Raw genomic sequence first — 22,576 nt, 5'->3', positions numbered from 1 at the left:
AAACAATTGTTATAGTTTTCCAATTGTGGTTTTAACTGCATAAAAAAATGCAAAACACATAAAAATACATATAAATGAACATTTAAGATTAGCTTTAATTGAAGACGTGTTGTTGCCAAAGACACGATGTGGCGGCGAGATCAACACGGACACCACCTTCCTGTTTTGCTAAGAGTTACTTCTTCAATTCAAAAGTGTTTCTCACTTTCTTGATCAAAATGATGCTATGGGCCGCACTGTGGCCTCTTGGTTAGCATGTTGGCCACGCTGTCAGGAGATCTGGAAGATCTGGGTTCAAATCTCCGTTGGACATCGCTGTGTGGAGTTTGCGCGTTCTCCCCGTGCGTGTGTGGGTTTCCTCCCACATTCCAAAAAACATGCATGTTAGGTTCCTTGGCGACTGTAAATTGTCCACAGGTGTATGAATGCTTGTTTGTCTATATGTGCCCTGCGATTGGCTGGAGACCAGCCCAGGGTGTACCCCGCCTCTCGCCCAAAGTCAGCTGGGATAGGCTCCAGCATACCCCCACGACCCGAATGAGGATTACTTGCAACTTTCTTTGACTCCATTTTGGGTTATTTTGCAGCCGTGATGAAAAGAATAGCAGATACTTGAGGTGAGAAACACTACTGAATTCAAGAAATAACTCATGGCAAAACAGGAAGGTGGTGTCCGTGTTGACAGTCACGTCTTCAAAGACGGTAAAAGTAACCTGAAATGTTCATTTATCCCTTTCAGTCAGCATTTGAAATAGTTTGATGCATGTCAATCTTTAAGTGTAAAAGTATAAAAACATGTTTTGTGTTAGCATGTTGGCTTCCTGGAACGGATGAATTGGATTGACATGATTTCTTATGGGAATCATTGAGGACTTCTTCTTCCATCTGGAATGTATTGATGGGTCAAGTGTAATGTGTTCATGAGCGAGGGTGAACAGGTAGCACCGAATCTATCCAAATAAATGAACGGACGGGAAAGAGTCGTCTTGTGCTGCAGGATGAGCAGACGGGCCGTGGAAGCCGACATACTGTATCTCCACCACCGTCTAATAAGTAGAAGCAGACCATCACTCAGGCAACACTCACAATGGGACAATTACAACATCGGGTCCTACCTGAACTTTCGTGGTGATTGTTTGATATCAAACTAGGGTACATTTGCATCCCTAAAATTACGTATCCAATCCAATTCAAATAAATGAGACATAAACGCTCCAAAGGAGCTGCGGGAGATGTTAGTGTGATGGAGGTCCATCGTACTGGAGGGTTAGACGTGGCTTTTCATCATCATCATCATCATCATCATCTGTGCTGAGCTGGCAGCAGCGAGGAAGGAACGGGAAACGCCATCAAGGGAGAGCGCATCAAGACGAGACTCTCCGGTGGCCGGTGAAGGGGTTAAGAAGCCGCACGGCGAGATGAGAACAGGTGCAAAGACAGCTGGCGGCATGGCAGTGCCCCCCCTCGCATCACGCCACCTTTGATCGCTCTCTGCTGTCATGAGCGCTCGCCAGCTTCCTGGAGGAACGCCACTTAAAGGGACTCCACCGGTTGCAGTCGGAGGAACAAAACAACGGCGCTTTGTTCTTTTCATTTGATCAGCGTCTGCTGCTCGGCGCCGTCCTCTGCTCACGTCAAGAACAAAAGGAGGGGGCGGATGATGGGTCTATTTTCTGCCCTGGTAAAGCGAAGGATGGGATTAGGGAATCAGGTAGGAATGCGCCAGTGATGATTCAGTGAAAACATGTGAGTCTTGTAAACCATCAAAGTGGTCACATGAGCACCATGTGATCAGGACGCGGAGGGCTGCAAGGTCCAGATGGAAGAATAACACGGAGCAAAACCACACACTACCACGTTTCCTATGATTCGGTTTTCAGCAAATATTTTCCCCCAAAATTTTTTGCTTACCGCCTCAGTTATCGTACGGCCAAAGTAGTCCGTTTGCCCTCCAATGGTTCCACGGAATCGAGTGCCCAAACAAAGCACCCACGCATTGCTGACAGGTCAGCTGCAAATAACCCGCCATGGGGTCTAAAAAATCCCTCTCGAATTAAATAAAGAACTCATCGCGACGAAGAAAGATGGCCTCCCCTCCTCGCATCCTTCTCCGCTACTTGCCGTCTTTACCAAAAAGGGTCTCCGTAACAGTAAAAATGATGTTAAATGTTCATTTAATTTGTTATTCATGATGATTTGACATTGTTTTCTGCATGTACAACTATAATTACTTTCTATAAAATGTATTTTTAGTTTATATTGTGGAGTGTATGGAACAGACTAAATGGATTTACATTCTCAGCGGTTTTCGTACGTTTTAGGTTTTCGTCAAGAAAAACCGAGGTACCACTATTGTTACGTAACTTGCTACGTGTAAGAAGCTGTGATGTAACGTCCAATTTAATCTGAATCCAAATAATATAAGCAAAACATTTTTTCAATGATGATTGACATGATGTCATTTCGTGGAAAGACTTTCTAATATTTCTCGTTTCAAGAAATATTGAGGTGAAGTTTACACTGGAGAGCAGGATTCTTGCGATCGTCCCTGTCAGAGACGTACAGCATTTCTACTTTATTGTTGGATGCTTGTTATTGCGCTTCTCTCGTGTGCAGTGGTCTGCAATTTTCCTTTTTTATATTTTTTATCATTATTTTTAAAATCCAAATTCTATTTAGTTTATCTTTTTTTTTTTTTTTTACTTTGTTATGATTAAAAATGTGCCCTTCGATTGGCTGGCCACCAGTCCAGGGTGTACCCCGCCTTTCACCCGAAGGCAGCTGGGATGGGCTCCAGCATGCCCCCGCGACCCTAACGAGGATAAGCGGTATAGAAAATGGATGGATGGATGGATGATTAAAAATAGATATAAATTAGGGATGTCCCCATCCACCTTTTTTGGCTTCCGATCTTCTTTTGCTGTTGTTTTGTTTTTTTAAATAATAATAATAATAAGCGTTTGTTACAAACATGAATTTGTGGAATTAAATATGGTTATGAAATTGCTCTGTAACGCATTCAAAATAATGCAAGCAAGGTATTGTTGAATGTACTTTTTTATTCCACAGCATGACCAACAATATTGTTTGGCTTTTGGAACAAACAGGGCCTGAAATGTAACTATACATGATTAAAAAAGTAAAAGTAATATAAAAAGTAATATAAATGTAATTATACATGATTAAAAAAGTAAAAGTAATATAAAAAGTAATATAAATGTAATTATACATTATTAGTGTGATTTTGAAAAAAGTTATTATCAATGTAACTACAATTATTATTAAAAGTAATATAAATGTAATTATATTATTTTGATTATTTTATTTTAAAATAATAAAAACATAAAATAAAATAAAATAAAAATACATACAAGAAATTTAATTTTGAATTTAAATTTTGAATATACATTTTATTATATTATTACTATTTTTTTAAATAATAAAACATTTAATAAAAGAGAATGAAAATGAAAAATATTTGTAAAAATGAGAAAAACAGAAAATTGCACACCACTGCAAGCAACAAGCACAATAATAAACATATTGTTCAATAAATAATGAATAATCCGTCTTTCAATGAATGACAAAAACAAACACCAGCCAGAAGTGAGTGATAACTTCCTGATCAACTATTCAGCACAAACGCCAACACTCGCTTAGTGATGGCGGGTCCACACCCAAATGGACTGTGATGGAGGTCCGTGTGCGTGTACGTGCGTGCGTGTGTGTGTGTGTGTGTGTGCGTGCGACACTCCAAAGCAATTTCCCAGCATGCACGTCAGCGTGCACAATCAATAAATCACACTCCTGATTACTCTGCAGGGGGAAATGGACTTTGTATTGTTTCTCTAAGACAAATGTGGGCTGGGGGTTGAGACAGATCCTATTTCCAGGCCTTGAGAGACACACACACGCGCGCGCACACACACACACACACACGCGCACGCACGTGCAAACTTTGTGTGTTAACCAGAAAGCTGCTGCCCCCTTTTCAAGCTTCTCTTTCATTACACTCCAAAAGGTTCAATTCCACGCAAGCTGCTCTCCTCTATGACTCCATCCAATGCGAGATGGAACTTTATCCTGACAGGATCGTCACGGCTCACTTTCTTTTCTCTCTCTTTTCTTCCCTCTCCAACTCCACCATGAGTCTGAACCAAAGACCGGCGACACCCAATGACATCTACCTCACCCTAAACCCCCCCCCCCGCTATGCGACGTATGACAAAACATTTCCAGTTCCAATATCAGGTTTCTCCTCTCCCGGTGCCTTTGGCCAAGTGACAGAATGTTCCACAAAGTAATTCAGCATTTACATAACCTCCATATGAGTTTACTAAAAAAAAGTTATTATAACGTTTTCTCTACATTTTCTCTTAAAAGAAACACCTTATTAGGTATCAATCATACAAGTACATCATCTATCCAATATAGGAAGCCTTCATGGAACAAAGATTGCATCAGTTTTGCAATGAAGATTTAAAGGTTTGTTGCTCCTGTGAGGCATGTAAGCACGTTTGAGCAAAATGTCTTCTTATTTCTCTCCATGACAGCCAGTCTTCCTTCCCTTTGCTGCGTTTTTGCAAAGATCCGATTAAAATTCAGACTTGCGATAAGGTTTGAGAAGCATCCTTATCAATGCGGGGCTTCGCTCGCTGTGCAATCACACGTGCACACCCTCAAATAAACCCACTTTTGTTGCAGCGGGGGGGCTCAGAGGCAACACAAAGCCAGCGCAGGCAGCGAGGGAAGCTACGCAACTCTGCTAGGAAATGCTTTATACTGTAATGACACTGCTGCGAGTGTGTAAGGCGTGCAGGCACTACCTTTTCATTTCGGGGGGGAAATTCTGTGAGAAAATATGCCTCTTCAGTTGCAAAAAACATGCATTAAAAAAGAAGATCCTGATCAAACTTTTAAGACCAGCTGAAAAATGTCAAGAATGTACATTTTGCACTGTTGGATCTTAAGGAGGTTCAAAGTAGAGCTTCAAAATGCAAAAAGAAGAAATGGGAGCGAGACAAAAACATTTTGAGAAAGCAATTTATTGAAAACGGCCATTAAAATGAAATAGGCTGATCAAAAGTTTAAGGCCATAGCTCAAAAAAACTCCAAACTCCCCTAAAATAGAATCAAATGTTGGAAAAAGGACTCAGTAATGAGTAGCTGTGCCATTCTTTTCTCAGGGGAACACGCAGGATGGTTCAAAAGAGTGAGCAGCGTTGTCCTGTTGACAAAGCCAGTCATCACCACACAGACGAGGGCCTTCAATCATGAGGGATGCCCCGTGCGACGTCTCCACACAGCCATCTGCCATTTGACGCCCCTGCACCAACTGAAGCCCCATTGTTCCACTGAATGAAAAAGCACCCCAGATCATGATGGCGCCCCCTCCACTGCGCTGTGGGATCTCCTTGTCAGGCCGTAACGTTGGATGCCGTCACGACCGTCAATGTTCTATTTTTTCTCGTCAGAGAATAAAACTTTCTTCCACCTTTCAATGTCCCATGTTTGGTGCCTTCATGCAAATTCCAAATGGGCAATTTTGTGGCGTTGAAGCAGATTTTTGTTCTGAAAACCCTTCTCTCGCAGATGCCGTCTGTTGGCTGTTGGACTGCACTCGGCACCAGTAACAACCGTCATTTGGGCCAAGGATCGTCCTGTGTCTTGACGGACAGCGACATCAGATACTCCGGCTTAGGGCAGGTGATATTGTTTTTGGGTCTACCACTTGACTTGTTTGTTCCATGACCATCAGGATCTTTGAAGGAGTTTCAAATGAAGCCACAAAACAATTCCAGCGGTTTCTGAAACCGGCTTTCCAGTGATATACTGTACATGTCATTACAGTCTTCCGTGGGGCTAGGTCACCCACCTCTGCCCTGGAGGTTCTACTCTAAAAAGTATGAATGCAGATGAGGTTGTACCTGTAGGAGGAAGCTAAGCTTAACAAAAAGATGTGCGAGAGTTCCTATCAGCCACTAGGATTCTTGATATCGTCACACAATTAGCGATGAACTCCTGAACCTTCTCCTGAACCTCTCGTCTTCCTTCCCTGTGGGCTGATCTCCACTTCCTTCCGCCGCTTCTTTCGTCCTCCAGCTGTGCTCCACACATCCAAGGCGCCTTGAAATTCAACCATCCTCGTAATTCAAAAAAAAGATACCGAGATGTAAAAAAATACATATTTGATCCGTTTGGCTTCTTTGTTTCGCAGCCGACATTACAGGGTTTTGATGACGGCGCTGATTCCAAGCGTAGCCGCCCTCGTATTTCCTCGTAATGACTTTGGAAGAGGAAATCAATGGAGTGCACACATGAGGAGTGCACGGATTTCAAAATCTGCACGTCCAATTAGTGCAACATGTTAACGCCCTGAAAAAGCAAATTAATTTCTGAGAAATGGAGAAGGGGTAGGATCAGATAAGCTCGGCTTCTTCCTACTCCTTTTCGGACAAAAAAAGATGTACTGTCGTCCCTCGCCACTTTGCGCTTTGAATTTCATGGCTTCAATCTCAATACCGTTTTTTCATAAAATCTATGAATTAATAAATCATGCTGTTTGGTGGCTGAATAGTCAAAAAATATGCACATTTAATCAAATTGTACGTACTTTTGCCCGAAATGAAGCATAAAGATGGCTAAATGAAGTAAAACATAAATATAAGGCATTCAGACGTTGTGATGATATGTAGTATTCTACACTGGTCAATAGGTGTCAGTCATGTTGCCTTGATGAGACCATAGCCACCGCAGGAAGTACTGTACAGACACCAGAACTCCCCCAATACTAACATGTGTGAGTCTATATTATGTCTTATTTTCTCTTGTTATGTCTACTATATTGGGTAACAGGAGTGTGAAGGTGTTATTGCATGTCTGGAAGGCTCTATTAATGTTAAAAAAATGTATTTAGAAGGTCGTAAACAGGCTTTCTATGCTCTAACTATGAAAATATTCCATTTTTATTAAGGAAACCTGCCTCGCGGAAATTCACTTATCACGGTCCGGTCTGGTCTGGATTAACCGCGATAAACAAGGAACTGCTGCACTTTAACGTAACTATCCTGCTCATTTCAAAATCAGACCTCACGAGTCGCTCTGCATTATATTTGTCTCCCGCTGTATCTCCGCACGCTGTCGCCTCTCCGTTCTCGTGTACGCTTGCGTCTTCTTCCGCTGTGGAACGCACACGTAAACAAGATGGCCGCGGTGCTCCGTCGCTGAAGTAGATACGAGCGTCCTGGTCACATACACAAGAATGGAGAGGCGACAGTGTGCCGGCATAGTCAGGTTTTTTCAAGTCGTCATTTTTGTGACGCAAATGTATGAGACGTTTTCTTTTTGGGGGTGGGTCGCTGTTGATACACCACGCTGCTGTAATCCTTTCTTTATTGATTAATTGGTGATTAATTGGTTTCAGACCGGACCGATAAGTGAATTTCCGTGAAGTAGGATTCCTTATTTATAAATTGAATATTTTGGTAGTTTTTTGAGTATAGAAAACGTGTTTATTACCTCCTAAATATGATTTTTAACATGATTAGAGCCCTCTAGACATGAAATAACACCCCTATAGTCTCCTTTACACTCCTATTACCCAATACAGTAGACATAATAAGAGAAAATAAGACATATAGGACCTGTGTGTGAGTGTGTTGCTGTAAAGGTGTTCCAGTGCTAGGGGAGCTGAGTGGGGGGTGGACTGGAAGCGATGTCGGGGGTTATTATTGTGCCTGTTGTGGGATCATTCCAACCTGCAATAAAAGCCTGTTGTTGTTGGGACCAACATTACAGTAACATGAGTGACACCTAGTGACCACTGTAGAATATTACACGTCATCACAACGTCTTTGAATGTGTTTTCTCAACGGCTTATGTTTGTATTTTACTGAAAATGCTTCTTTTAGGCAAAAATATGTAACATTTTCTTAAATAAAACTAATAACAGGCCATATTCAGGCACCAAACAGCATGATTCATTCATGAAGATATTTTTGAAAAACCGTGACAGAGTGAAGCCGTGAAATCCGAGGCGTGAAGTGGTGAGGGATTACCATATGCATCATTCTGGAAAGCATACGTCTTGTCACATCTCACAGGAGCCAAAAAGCATTCCCGTTGGTGTTTTTGACCAAAAGGCTTTTCGTGCATTTAAACACTCATGTTAATAATAATAATAATAATAATAATAATTAATAATATTCAGTAAAGCAGCTCGCCAGCTCCTTCCTCAGGTGAGGAGAGGCTGCAGCTAAGAGGGAACACGTGTGAGCATTAACAAGGAGATGACTCGTGCTTGGCAGGCAAACGCCGTTAAGAGGAATGATGTGCTCCTCCAGCCTGGACATAAATCAACAGAATATGAAAGTCATTTTCAGAGCAACACGTAGAGCCCCGCCACACACGCACGCACGCACGCACACACGCACACACACACACACACAGACACACACGTACGTCTCCAGAATGTGAAAATTACAACTGAAATTCATCACTTGTCTTTTTCTCTTTTGAGTGTTTTATGGTTTTTTTTCTCCAAAGGAAATATTCCCTCGGCTAACTTAACAGCGTTGGAAGCCATCGTTCCTGCGCGCGTGACGGCGCTCACATTCTTTTTGCCGAGAGCGCTCTGAGGGTTGCGTTCATGACTTGCATCTCGCAGCACGGCCAACACTTGCAACTCTCCCTGCTTGCACTCGGTGGGAAGAAAATCAAATCAAGTGATAGAAATAATCATGTCCGGTTGAAGAAGCATTGTTGTCATGTGTCGTTACCATGGTGACCAGTCTCTATTTTAAAGCCAAGTATGTTTTCCAAATGCTTTCGCCAAAAGTCGAGTCAATAAATGAAAGAATTCCCCTGGTCTTAGGCTAGTTGACCAAGAACATAACGCACAGTACAAGTATTTGTAAACATCCAGCACAATCCTGACGGGGATGTCATACAAACTATCATGCTACCATACAAACTATCATACTTACTGTCATACAAACTATCATACTACCATACAAACTATCATACTTACTGTCATACAAACTATCATGCTACCATACAAACTATCATACTTACTGTCATACAAACTATCATACTATCATACAAACTATCATACTTACTATCATACAAACTATCATGCTATCATACAAACTATCATACTTACTATCATACAAACTATCATGCTATCATACAAACTATCATACTTACTATCATACAAACTATCATACTATCATACAAACTATCATGCTATCATACAAACTATCATACTTACTGTCATACAAACTATCATGCTATCATACAAACTATCATATTTACTGTCATACAAACTATCATGCTATCATACAAACTATCATACTTACTGTCATACAAACTATCATGCTACCATACAAACTATCATACTTACTGTCATACAAACTATCATACTACCATACAAACTATCATACTTACTGTCATACAAACTATCATGCTATCATACAAACTATCATATTTACTGTCATACAAACTATCATACTACCATACAAACTATCATACTTACTGTCATACAAACTATCATGCTATCATACAAACTATCATATTTACTGTCATACAAACTATCATACTATCATACAAACTATCATACTTACTATCATACAAACTATCATGCTATCATACAAACTATCATGCTATCATACAAACTATCATACTTACTATCATACAAACTATCATATTTACTGTCATACAAACTATCATACTATCATACAAACTATCATACTTACTATCATACAAACTATCATGCTATCATACAAACTATCATACTTACTATCATACAAACTATCATGCTATCATACAAACTATCATACTATCATACAAACTATCATACTTACTATCATACAAACTATCATGCTATCATACAAACTATCATGCTATCATACAAACTATCATACTTACTATCATACAAACTATCATATTTACTGTCATACAAACTATCATACTATCATACAAACTATCATACTTACTATCATACAAACTATCATGCTATCATACAAACTATCATACTTACTATCATACAAACTATCCCTTTCAAGTCAAGCTTTTTCACTCGCTAGCCCTGCCAGATAGTTTCCATGGCATGTTTTTCATTTTAAATCACTCTCACAAATGGCAGGTAAGTTCCACATGGAAGACATGTTTGTTTTGGCCTTGGCACACCTGCGTGACGTGAAGGACAAGACACGAGGCTGCACATGGGGATGGTGGCAGGCTGCAATCGCACTATCCACAGGTGATCGGTGTTGAAAGGCATTTATCGGCATGATATTGATGGGTGACCTATCATCCCTATCCGTCACCGACGTCAATGTTTTCCAAAACATCAAAGACAGTTCCAAGCAACCACTGGGCCTAGCTGACCTTTGGCTTACGCTGGTCGTGGAGAACGTGACGCATAGAAAAGGTGAGACTCACCGCGTTGAATCCTGGGAAGAGTCTGACAGCTGCCGAGGCGCCGTCCACGGGAAAAGGAAGAAAATGCTTCATGCCAAGCGTGCTGTGAACAGACGGCACGGCGGGCCGGGCGGTGGCGGGCACGAGGCCGTTGTGACAGTTGTTACCTGCGGGTTGGGACAAAGCAAACACCACACGGTTATGAAGGACGCGGCGCATAAGCTCTCTGTAACTTGATGGGAAGAAAGATATGCTTTTCCATACTTTCATTCCAACGCGTCCATTAGTTTTATGTCTTTAGTCTTTGGTTTTATGCTTTCACGCCGATGACCAACATTATGCATGAGCATTAAAGATAACGGCCTTCCTATTTTTAGCTTTCTCTTCACCCTGCAGTGATGATGAAGATCACTGCGAGCTGTGCATTATTATTCTTTGTCGCGGTGACACATTGGAGTTTGTGCCAACGCGTTTTTACATACACTATGTGTGTTTGGTTTATTCCTTACATACGCAAAGTTCTGCTCCAACCGTCTGTTCTGCATGAAGGAGTTGGCACCGTGTGTCCTCTCTAACACAGACGTGCCAATTCTTTGAATGTAACTCGTTTATTAACAATTAACCGCTTCCCAGGCCAGTTTTCATCAGAAAGCGAGCGCTCCATCAACACGCTTGAGCTCATGTTTACACATTCCAATAGTCACCATGAAACACGAGCGTATACGTACGGATATACGGATAGGGCACCCCCACCACCACCCCCATCACAGGAAGCTCCTCCCACCAGGAAACAGTTAAACCATCCTGGCCAAATGTGGCAGGAACCCGACACAAGGCACGAGACTGTAAAAGACTGTGTTTTAATGTATTGATGAACTTCCACATGAACGAGGAAGTTATCTGTTGCAGCATTCTGAAGGATTCTGCTCGTTTCCAGCACAGAGCAGGTGTCCACTACGAAGTCAAGCTAAAAAGGTCCACTTCAATGAAATGTATTCAAATTCCAAATATTTCATCATCACCAGCTGTCCAAGAAAATGAAATAAAAAAAATGAGGCGATTGTAGGAGGTTGATGGATGTTGAAAGAGGACATGAAGGTAGTTGGTGTGAGAGAAGAGGACGCAGAAGACAGGCTCAGATGGAGGCAATTGATTGGCTGTGGCGACCCCTGAAGGGAAAAGCCCAAAGGAGAAGAAGAAGAAATAATCCTGGTTAAATTGGATGCTTAAAATGAATTACTAATTACCAACAGGGGTAACAAAAAAATAATTACCAATACTTTATTTTAGAATGATTTAAATATAATAAATCAAATCAATATTTATTATTTTTAGGGATGTCCAATAATATCGGCCCACTGATATTACCGGCCCCCTATTGGCATGAAAGTGTAATGTCGGGAGATATCGGTATCGGGTTTTTCCCTATAATGAAAAGTGATTAAAACCTGCTGTACTTAGGCTGTCGTCGAGGCATCCAGTGCAGCCTCCATGTTGTTCCTTGCAGTCGGGACGGGGCTTCGATTGGCTCAAAATGTGTCCAGGGTGAATGTCTCATTTTAGGCCGAACTTCACATTTCTTACATTTCTGTTAAATCATTCTAGCTTTAAAATAATTAATAATATTTTAGTTTGACTGATATGAATACATTTGAATAAACAATTAACTATTATTAATAATAATATTAATGATTGATGATGTGAATAATATTCAATTATATATGCATATATATATATATATATATATATATACAGTATATACTGTATATGCTGCTGGCAGCACATTAAACAAGAACAACCAGCGAATGCTCTGGTTTAACGGCACTGAAGCAGAAGGACCAATAAAACATTTATGTTCAATTTTAATCGTAAAAATGTTAATATATTTTATTTTAGAATAATACAAAAATATTCTAATAAATAAATGAATAATTTAAGGGAGTCTTGCAGTTTTTTGCCACGCTGGTGTCATTCCATACTTTCCCCTTTCAACATCAAAGCATGTGTAATCAAGTCCAAACGTGGCCAGTTTATGACTCATTTTGGGCTGAACTGCAATGCGGGGTTCATAAAATCGCTGTTCACGCCATGACAACACATCAATATCTCATGCCAAGGCAACAGATGGCGCTGTAACCCCCGAGTGTAAGTTCACCTCAGCCGGTCAACAAAGACCAGAAAACCAAAGGACAACGGAGGAAAAGGGACAAACACGACGGCAATGAAGCAGACTTTGAAGGTTCAAAAGATAAGCGAGAAGATAAAGGCTCACACGGTGACGTCATGCAAACGAGGAAAGCCAACAAAAATCACATTTTCCTGTCAACAAAGTCAGTTTTGTCTTTATCCGAGCTGCGGTTTTCCAATAAGTCCGTTTTCAGCGACATAAAGCCAAGCTTGCGTGCGGAGCAAAGGCCAAAGGAACAGAAAAATAGTGACCACCTGCGTCCTATCAGACACTAGACCGCATCCACGGTGCGGGTCATGCCAGCCCAGTGTTTTATAAATCACTAATTGGAAACAGCAGGACATGCGGGGGGACCGCGCCAGCATTAAAAAAGAAAAAGCAGATAAAAGCATTGAAGCCTTCCAGAAGTTTGAAGGAATTAAAGGAGCCATTTGAGCTGTAATGAAAACCAGAGGGAGGGTTTTTTTTCTTTTTGCCAGCATGACTCGACAGGACATCAAATGAATCAGGGAAGGAATAAAACGAGGGACGACTGCACGGTGGCCGAGTGGTTAGCATGTTGGCCACACAGTCAGGAGATCGGGAAGATCTGGTTCCGAATCTCTGTGTGGAGTTTGCATGTTCTCCCCGTGTGTGGGGGGTTTCAGGGTACTCCGCTTTCCTCCCACATTCCAAAAACATGCATGTTAGCTTCACTGGAGACGCTACATTGTCCATAGGTATGAATGTGATCGGTTGTCTATATGGCCGGTGGCTGGCGACCAGTCCAGGGTGTACCCCGCGACCCCAGTGAGGACAAGAGGTATAGAAAATGGATGGATGGGCAGCAGCGTTCCAGTCTCTCTGCCCAGGGAAGGAGTAAATAACAGAAGAAGACAGGCGGGAGAAGAGGAACCTGACAGCGCCGCCATCTGCTGCCAGGAGGCCGCGTGCAGCGACTTGTGCGGAGGCTCGTCCAGAAGAGCTCAGCCTTCAGCGACGAGCGTGCAGCGAGACATCGCCGATGTCAGCCCGCAACAACGCCCCGCGCTCGTGCCAGGGACACCCTTGGTTGGGACGACGTGACACAGTGTAAAATATGTGATGGTGACTTTCCACAGCGACAACTAACCTAATTAGAGTGTAAACCGCCACACACATACGCAATACAGCACTGTGAATAGCAGTCCGGCACCGTTTCCCAACAAGGTACGAACTGAAAGTGAGGGAGGGAAAATGTACATTCAGCGTTGCCATACATGTCCAAAACCCAAAACGTGTACGAAAGGGGGAGGCTTGGCCTGTCACGATAACAAATTTTGCTGGTCGATAATTGTGCTAGAAAATATCAATGATATGTGATAATATCGGCATATATTTTTTGGATGCCATCTTTCATAGATCATGAGGTGAAATGCACATTTGAATCACTAGATGGCACTCAAGCATCGTGTACCCGTGTGAGCTTCAGTTAGTCGCTTGCTTGACACACAAGTTGTGAGACCATTTTTTCATTGTTTTTATGGCGTAACACGAGTACATCGTATCAAATGCAGTTCTGTCTGTACTGTCTGTCAAACATTTCTAACATTTTCCAAAATGTTGGCTTTTCCACCGAAATTGAATGGTTGCATTTCTTTTGCAATGTAGCGAGCCACACTGTCCCTGACCGCGCACCATTTTGCGCTATTTTGCTTGTATTTACTGTGCCAACCAAACGCCTCGGTAAGCGTTGGCTGCCGGGATGAAGGGTCTGTTGCACCTCCAGCGGTATTTTTTCTTCCCAGTCGGGACAACTGAAAAGGCCGGTGGTGTTTCAGGTGAGCATATAAGTTGGTCGCTTCGTCGGTGTTGCGCTCATTCTGTTTAAAACCAAAATATTCCCACGCTGCTGATGCTGCGTTCGCCTTAGAAACTACCACTTCAGTGCCTTGATTCATGTTAGCATCTGCCGTCTCAAGGCTAATTTTGTCCTCCAGTGTCGCAGCCTGCATCGGCTCGCGACGTAGCCCCGCCTCCACAAAGACGCTGAATAAGAGGAAAGAGTGATCAATCTCAGCATTCGTTCCACGATCGAATCACAGATGCAGAGCGAACCCTCTTGTCTTCCAGCTTGTGTAGCACAGAAAGACTAGCAGATGGAGCACACGTACATGTCAATTTATCCAGGTGCTCATAATTATCACCTGTTTTTTGATGGTTGGATAAATCGATATATCCATTATCGTGACAGGCCTCGGTGAGGCATTCGGCACAGAAGCTGAGTAAGAGCCAGGTGGACAAAAACAGCACCGCCTGAGGCTAGCGGGAGCCACGGCTAGCCATATATTGTCTTCAAATGCAAATGTACATGCATTATATAGTGGAAAAAAAGAACGGAATGTTTATGTTTTGTTTTGGTTTTTGGGGGGATTTTGTCTGCCTTCTACCAAAACATTCTGGCTATGTTGAAACATAAATTCTAATTAAAAAACATAGTTATTATTCTAACTATGAACTATTCTATAATTCTAAGATTTTTTAATTATTTCTTTTGTCAATAAAAACTTTTTTTCAGTACAGTCGTCCCTCGTTGATTGCGGTTAATTGGTTCCAGACCCGACCACGATAAGCGAATTCAACATTCAGTATTAACTCATTCAATACCAGAGATGTCGTTTTTATAAACCCAAACGCCCGATCCCAACAACGTGTCGATACGTCTTTTACCTTTTTTTTTTTTGCATGAGAAGCAAAAAGAGGTGATGATGCAACTCACTTCAGAGCAATTTTAAGCCATAGAAACGGCCACAAGGTGTGAAGAAGTGCACTTGTTAAGTTCTCGGCAGAGATCTTGTGGATGGAAAAAACACACACGACAGAAAACAAAAACAAAACAAAACAAAAAAGAAGCACTAAAAAAATTCCGAGAAACAGCGAATCAGCGTGAAGAGCGAGGGAACACAATACTGCATGTACCTTGTTTTTCAATATGTTGGGACCACTAATAGGCCATCGTCAAGCACGAAACAGAGATCATTCATTCATTCATTCATTTTTTACACAACGCTAGCGATGGGTAGCGATGTTCGAACTGTGAGGGACGACAGTACTTGAAGATTGCGAGCAGTTGAATGTGATGCTGATATGCTAACGTTTGTGACACGAGACACACCGAAATGACATTTTGGTGGCTTCGTGCAATCGTCCACCTCAAGTGTATGGCCTTATTCAAAATGTATGGCAGCTCTCCAGAGAGAGCAAGCGGCTGGTATTCCCAGACTGTTGCGTTTAGGTCAGTGGTTCTCAATTATTTTCAGCCTTGACCCCCCATTGTTCTATACTTTGTATTATATGATACTGAGAAACTGTACTATAGTGGAACCTCGGTTAGCATCCGCCTCAGTTTGCGTGTTTTTCGGTTAACGTTGAAAATCAGGTCACATCCACACGGGATCGGCGTTCTGGGGGAAACGGTATTTTTTGAAAACGGCTTCCAAAGTGGGAAAATCTGAAAACACGGCAATACACGAGAACGATGACGTCAACGACCCGCCGCCGCCTCGGCACCGTCACGTGACCCGAAGTGAGCTTTGACGACATAACGTCGGAATATTTAGACAGACAGGACTCGCCTCGCTTGACTTATACTCCATAATGACTCCCAGAAGTCCCCAGTGGTTTAGATTTATCTGGGAATTTTGACACTTTTTACTGGTTAAAATGAAAATGACGTATTTTCTCTGGTAATATTATGACTTCATTCTGGTACTCCTTACTACTACTTTGAACCATCTCTCCACAAAGTCAGTTAGTTTGAGGGTAATCACGCTCACCAGCAAACAAACGTTCTTGGTGGCATCTTGGTGGAGTTCATTCCACGTCTAATTACAAGTACGGTGCCTTCCCTCTTAGAAGGTGATGCTGGAGAATCCCCGAGGGACCAACTCTGCTATGCGAGGAATGAAAAGAGAAAATGTTGCAAGGAGCTGCAGGACAGCAGTGACTTGTCCAACGTGTCCCAACACATTCCGGCAGTCCGCCATGTTTACCATGAGTGCGTCACCCAATCAACCGTCTCCTGCAGCTGCAAATGCTAACTGAATCAGCGTTTGGATGAATATTTGCGAATCTGTGCTTTGTTGGCAGAACATCTGTCCGTGAAGTGGCAAGAGCAGAGGAGCAGTGGTAGGTGGAAGGTCTTTAGCTCCTCGGAAAAGATCAAATCTTCCCATTGCTGCCTTACTCCAGTTTAGATAAACAAAATACCTTTTTTAATTTAATTTTTAAAATATCCATATTTAAGCAAATTTGACATATTTTTTGGCCTAAATTACGGTAAGCATTTTCAAGCCTAAAGATGGCGAAATGAACTAAAATACAAATGTAAGGCATTCAGAAGATGCATTCAAAGACGTTGTGATGATATGTCGTATTCACCTGGTGTCCGCTATGTCACTGTAACATCCGGTGAGACACACAAGCACCAGACTGGATAGCTGACTTTTTCAGGTTTTCGGGTTTGAGTGATCTCACGCAGGCACGATAATCCCAACACGGCACCTGTTGTGGGCGTAACCCATGCCAAGCTAAAACTGAACTCTGAACCCCCGACATCCCTTCGTGTCCACCCTCCACTTGCACTGGACCTCACATGAGCACGAGTCTTATTCACGTCTTCAATGTTTTCTCTTGTTATGTCCACTATATAAAGTACATATAGTAGAAGTAGAAGTAGAAGTATATAAAGTAGTGTAAAGGTGACTATAGGGGTGTTATTTCATGTCTAGAGGGCTCTAATCATGTTTTTAAAAAAATAGAAGGTTTTGAAGACATTTTCTATGGTCTAACCATAAAAATATTGTATTCATAAATAATGAATCCTACTTTGCAAAAATTCACTCATCACGGTCGGGTCTGGAACAAATTACCCACGATAAAGGAGGGATTACTGTACGACGCTTTAAATATGTTCCGCACGATATCGTACGATAACTCGGACAACATTTTGGCAAAAATATGCGTCAACAACCAAAACATGCCAAAGCTAGGGTGTGTGAAAAATGAGTCTGGCCGTACGCACGTGTTAAAAGACGCACACGTAGGATAGGGCGGCTTTCATCAGGAAATCACCGCCAAGAATCCATTGAGGGCAGTTACAAGTGGAGACGCCACCGTTCACAGTAAGAACACACCCCTAATGACGTCTCTGGAGTCGGGCCAGATCAGAAGACGTCGGACACAAAAATGCTGCAGTATGATGACTATTTTAACGACGGACGTGGTGTCCTCTGTGGGGGCTGGAGAGGAGCGTCCAGATCGTCAGCAGGTTAAAATAGGGAACGCATCTGTGATGTCCCATTGCATGCTGGATAATTTGCACATCTGTGAAGTCTCCGTTCCTGCTGGAAGGTCCAAGGAGGCTGCGGAGCAACATATGTTTCCATCCACCGCTGCCTGCAGTGCTGCCTTCAATGCGTGTTTGCGTGTTTGCGCACCGCGGAGCACAACGCACAGCAACGCGGAGACGCCACAGCACTAAAGCTGAAGCCATTTATCAGGCGCAGATGGGAAATAAATTCATTTTGGAGTTGTCAGATCCCCATGTTGCTGAGTCTTGGCTAGGTGATGTAAGAGTGTGGTAAACACGCCGCTGCCCTTTGAGGAAGATGACGCACGTTGCACTGGTGACTCTTTAGTTACTTTATTGACAAAAACAACAGTGATAGCAGAAAGAGCGCAGACCTCCGCCAGGTTTGAACTTTCCCCGGTGCCTTCAGGATGTCAGAGGATGACATTGGATGAAGGGAAGGTACCCCTCAGGGGCATCCACAAATTCCTCCTATAGTCTACGCCGATGCGGGGTCTGCAAAACCCCCATGTAGGTTTTTCCAGACCACACAGGATCACAGCAGCTCAGTAGCACAACTGACAATTTAAAGCACACGCAGAGGTAGATCAAGCTGCTGAATGCCGACCACTCATGATGCTTCAAATGTAGCAACTCAAGTAGAAAGTGCTAAGAGGAAAAGTAGCAGGTTTTACTGACAGAAGCAAGACTTGTAAATGTCATTGGTTCTCCTGAGCTTTTAAGAATGCAGTCGTCCCTCCTTTATGGTGGCTTCTTGCTTCCAGACCCGACTGAGACAAGTACATTATCAATAAATGGAATATTTCGTAGTTAGATTACAACTTTTCAAAAAAAGAACACATTTTTTCTTTAATATTTCAACTCTATGTTACTCAAATGAAATGATTGTGATACTGTGGCTTTATTCTCCTAAGAATGCTCCTTTTTCTCATTGGAATACAAATGTTTCCTCTTCATATTTGGATTTTATTCTTTGTTTTTCTCAGTTGTCTTTATTCTCCAACGTTCCTCTTATGAATTCTCCTCTCATAATTATGACAATATTTCCATAACATTTGAACTTTTTCCCCAACCTAATTTCAGACTACTTTTGTTTTGTTTGTTTCTCACAAAATAAGATAAGATAAGATAAGATGTGCCTTTATTACGTAGTCCCACGAGGGGATGACATTATCTTTCCTCATAATATTATGAGTTTATTCTCCTAAAATTGCAAGTTTTTTCTCGTCAGAATATGATTTTTTCCTCTTAATATTTGGATTTTATTCTTGGAAAATGACAGCTGTTTTTTCAGTTTCTGCTGTTTTTTTCCAACTACTTCAGCTTTATCCTTTAAATGTTCTTCCTGTATTTAGAACTTTATTCCCGTATTTTGACTTTATTCTCGCAACATTAGAACTTTTTCCAAAATTACAACTTTATTCATTTTGCTAGTTTCTCAAACTATTACTACTTTTTGTTTAATATTTCAACTTGATGCTACTAAAACGGCTTTCTCATCCCATTTCTTTTGATATTTTAACTTTACTGCTGACTTTTTCATTTTTGCTGTTGTTTCTTTCCTTTTTTTGTAAGTTTTCCTGTTAAATTCTATTTTTACAATGTGCCACATGGCAATAAAAAAAGAGCCGTGGGCTGAAAACGGCCCCCAGGCCGCACATTGGACATCCCTGGTGTGGTGCTTTACATGTAAGAAGGAAAACGTTGACTCCCTCCTAAATGTGACAGGTAGCCTGTGCAGTGATGAAATCTGATCTTTCGGGTCTTTCGAGATTTCTTCGGGCAACCTACGAACAGGGAGTTACAATAATCCAGCCTGGCAGTCAGGAAAGCTTGAACACGTGTTTCGTCATTTGGTAGTGGCAGGAAATGTCTCATTTTTGTTTCGTAGATGAAAAAAATGCTGTTGTTGACACTCGTCGTGCTTGTGGATGAAAGAAAGGATTCTGATCAAAGACGATGCCGAGGTTCCTGACTGTACTGTGGCTGATGAGAGCATGGGGGGGTTACATCATTAGCTACCTTGGCTACGGGGTGCTGGCAGCCAAGTTTCAACTGAATTCACTCGTAAAAATCAAAAAATCAAAAGTGGGGTCGTGCAGCTCTTGAAGCCTGGAGGTTGGACGGCTGACTCGTTTCACGAGGTTTCCTTGATAAACAGAGTCGTGTGTCGTCTGTGTCGTGGACTGCAGTGCAGGTCCAAGCATGGAACCCTGTGGGATGCCATGACTGACCTTCACATGTGCCGCATAGATTCTTTGTGGATACAAACTGACGAGGATCCAGTTTAATGCGGTTCCTTTAATGCCGAGGGCACGTTGTCATCTCCGCATCAAAATTCGGTGATCAACGGTGTCGAATGTAAGATGTAATAAAACTAGAACTGAAACGAGGCCTTAGTCCGAGGCAATGAGGAGATCGTTTTCTGAGTTCTGTTTCTGGGCTACAGTGCATCCAAAATCCTGATTGAAAGTCCTAAAATTGACCCTGTAACTGTTTGGCGACTGCTTTCTCTAGAATCTTGGAGAAAAATGGAAAGTTGGCTTTCGGTCTGGACTTGTGAAGACATGAGGATCAAGGTTAGGCTTTTTAAGAAGCCGCTATGAATGATTGAATGATTGAATGATTGCGGTACACATCCTGTCGTTAGCGACATTGATTACCTTGAGAAGAAGTGTGTTAAGCAGTGGAAGAGCATCCTGGAGCAGGCGAGTACGGATGGGATCTAATAGATAAGTTAGGAGGAAATTGGAGAGGCTAGTTTAGAAGGGTTGATGGGGCAAAAATGAAGTCCGATTTCCTTAGTTTTGGGGTATCAGCGATCGCCCGATCCTTATATATAAAAACAACGTTATCCACAAATCTTACTGTATCTACCTCTGCAAAGGTCTGAAAGTCAGCCACTGTCTCCTTTTGCTCTGGCAGACTGACAGCTAGCAATCGAGTTAAGGCTAAACCAGCTAAAGCTAGCCGGAGCAAAGCTGTTAGCGCCCATGAGCAGTGGAAAGAGCAAAGGTACTGGAACCAAGGGTTTCAGGAGGCCCGCTGATGTCGTGGAAGTTTGGTGTAAATAAAGGATTATTGTTCATGGACAGCTCGCCTCTTTAGCGACAGTCAAGAGACCTTCTGGCCACACACAACATACTTCAAAATAAGAGTGCTGTGCACCACGTCCTGTTTACTTGTGCTAACAAATAAGTGTGTCATGAAAAATAGCGTACAGTCTTCTCGTTTATGGCGGTTGATTGGTTCCAGACACGAGCGCGATAAGTGAATTTCCTCCCGGACGCCTCCCCGGTGAGGTGTTCCGGGCATGCCCAGCCAGGAGAAGGACACGCTGGAGGGATTATGTCTCACAGCTGGCATGGGAACGCCTTGGTTTCCTACCTGTGGAACTGGAAGAGGTGGCCAGGGACCAGGAAGTCTGGGATTCCCTACAGAGACTGCTGGCCCAGCAGCCCAGACCCGGATAAGCGGAAGAAAATGGATGGATGGATGGATGGATGGATGGATGGATGGATGGATGGATGGATGGATGGATGGATGGATGGATGGATAGTCACTTTTACACTCCTATTAGTCTTTGTTTACGTCACATTGTGCAGGCTACGGGATCACAGAACACACGGCTTAGCATAGCAAGCTACCGATCGAATGAGTTAGCCTCTCCAATTTACTCATTCTAAACTTAAGAAAGTGTCTCAAACGGCGTGGGGAAGAAGGACAATGAATCCAAAAACTTACCACTTCCACACAACATGAGAGGAGAACCTTTTTTTCATTCCATCTCAGCCATGGCATGTCGGCTGGGCTCTAATGGCTCAGTAGCCAGTCTCCATGCAGTGTCAAAGGTCATGATGTTTTGACTGATCAGAGGCCAAAGTCATGCACAAAACAGCAATCATTTTTTTTTATTAATTAGCTTTTGAAAAAACGCGATATAGCGAGGGACGAAAATGATGGATTTCATGGCATTGGACGACCAGGCATTTTCGGTCGCTGTGCACTTTGTTTTTGGTGAGAGGCTCAAATCAGGTCTGCAGTGCAAAATGTTGTACAAGTTGTGTTGGTTTTTAAAATGTGAAAAATGAAAGCAGCTGATATAATTTAGTAGTTTGGACAGCAATCTTTTCCACTTTTCATTTTTATTCGAGAAAACTACCTCACCTGCGGTTAAAACAACAAATTTGGATTCTTTTACGGGTACTCTTTCATGTGTTTCAACAAAATAAGAGTGGAACGTTGACGGAGTATGCGAGTGGTTCTAAAAAAAAAGGTATCGGCCAAAATGGGAATCGGCAAGGCAGGTTTTTTGCACCCCTCGTGAAAGCTGCACGATGAATGCTGAACTCTACGTACGTAGATCTACGTACAGCTTTTCCATGTACACAAAAGGCCCGTTTCTCTCCAATATTGTTGACAAATCTGCCTAAATCTGCGTTGTGAGCACTTGGTCGCTGAGATAATCCGTCCGCCTCACAGGTGTGGCATGTCAACATGCGGATTAGACGGCACGATCACTGCACAGGTGTGCCTACGATAAAACCCCACTCCAAAACGTGCACGTCTGCCATATCGTAGTCTTGTCACCACCGCTGGAAGAACATTCCCCCGTCTGCGTTTAATTACATGCCAACCTC

At 42.4% G+C, this 22,576-nt stretch overlaps 1 protein-coding gene across 6 annotated transcripts in view; it reads right to left on the bottom strand.

Annotated features, from left to right (window-relative positions):
* Positions 1–22,576, bottom strand: part of znf385d (zinc finger protein 385D) — a 159,397-nt gene that overhangs the window by 57,881 nt on the left and 78,940 nt on the right. For all 6 annotated transcript variants that reach the window (XM_054780688.1, XM_054780685.1, XM_054780689.1 and 3 more), the window contains exon 2: positions 10,441–10,586. In XM_054780688.1, the coding sequence (XP_054636663.1) occupies positions 10,441–10,512 (72 nt within the window). In that variant the 5' untranslated portion in view covers positions 10,513–10,586. The remainder of the gene's footprint in view (positions 1–10,440; positions 10,587–22,576) is intronic.

This window comes from Dunckerocampus dactyliophorus, chromosome 7, assembly GCF_027744805.1.
Source record: "Dunckerocampus dactyliophorus isolate RoL2022-P2 chromosome 7, RoL_Ddac_1.1, whole genome shotgun sequence".
NCBI lineage: Eukaryota > Metazoa > Chordata > Actinopteri > Syngnathiformes > Syngnathidae > Dunckerocampus > Dunckerocampus dactyliophorus.
The sequence above is the reverse complement of the archived record's forward strand: the minus strand, read 5'-3'. Positions and strand labels throughout refer to the sequence as shown.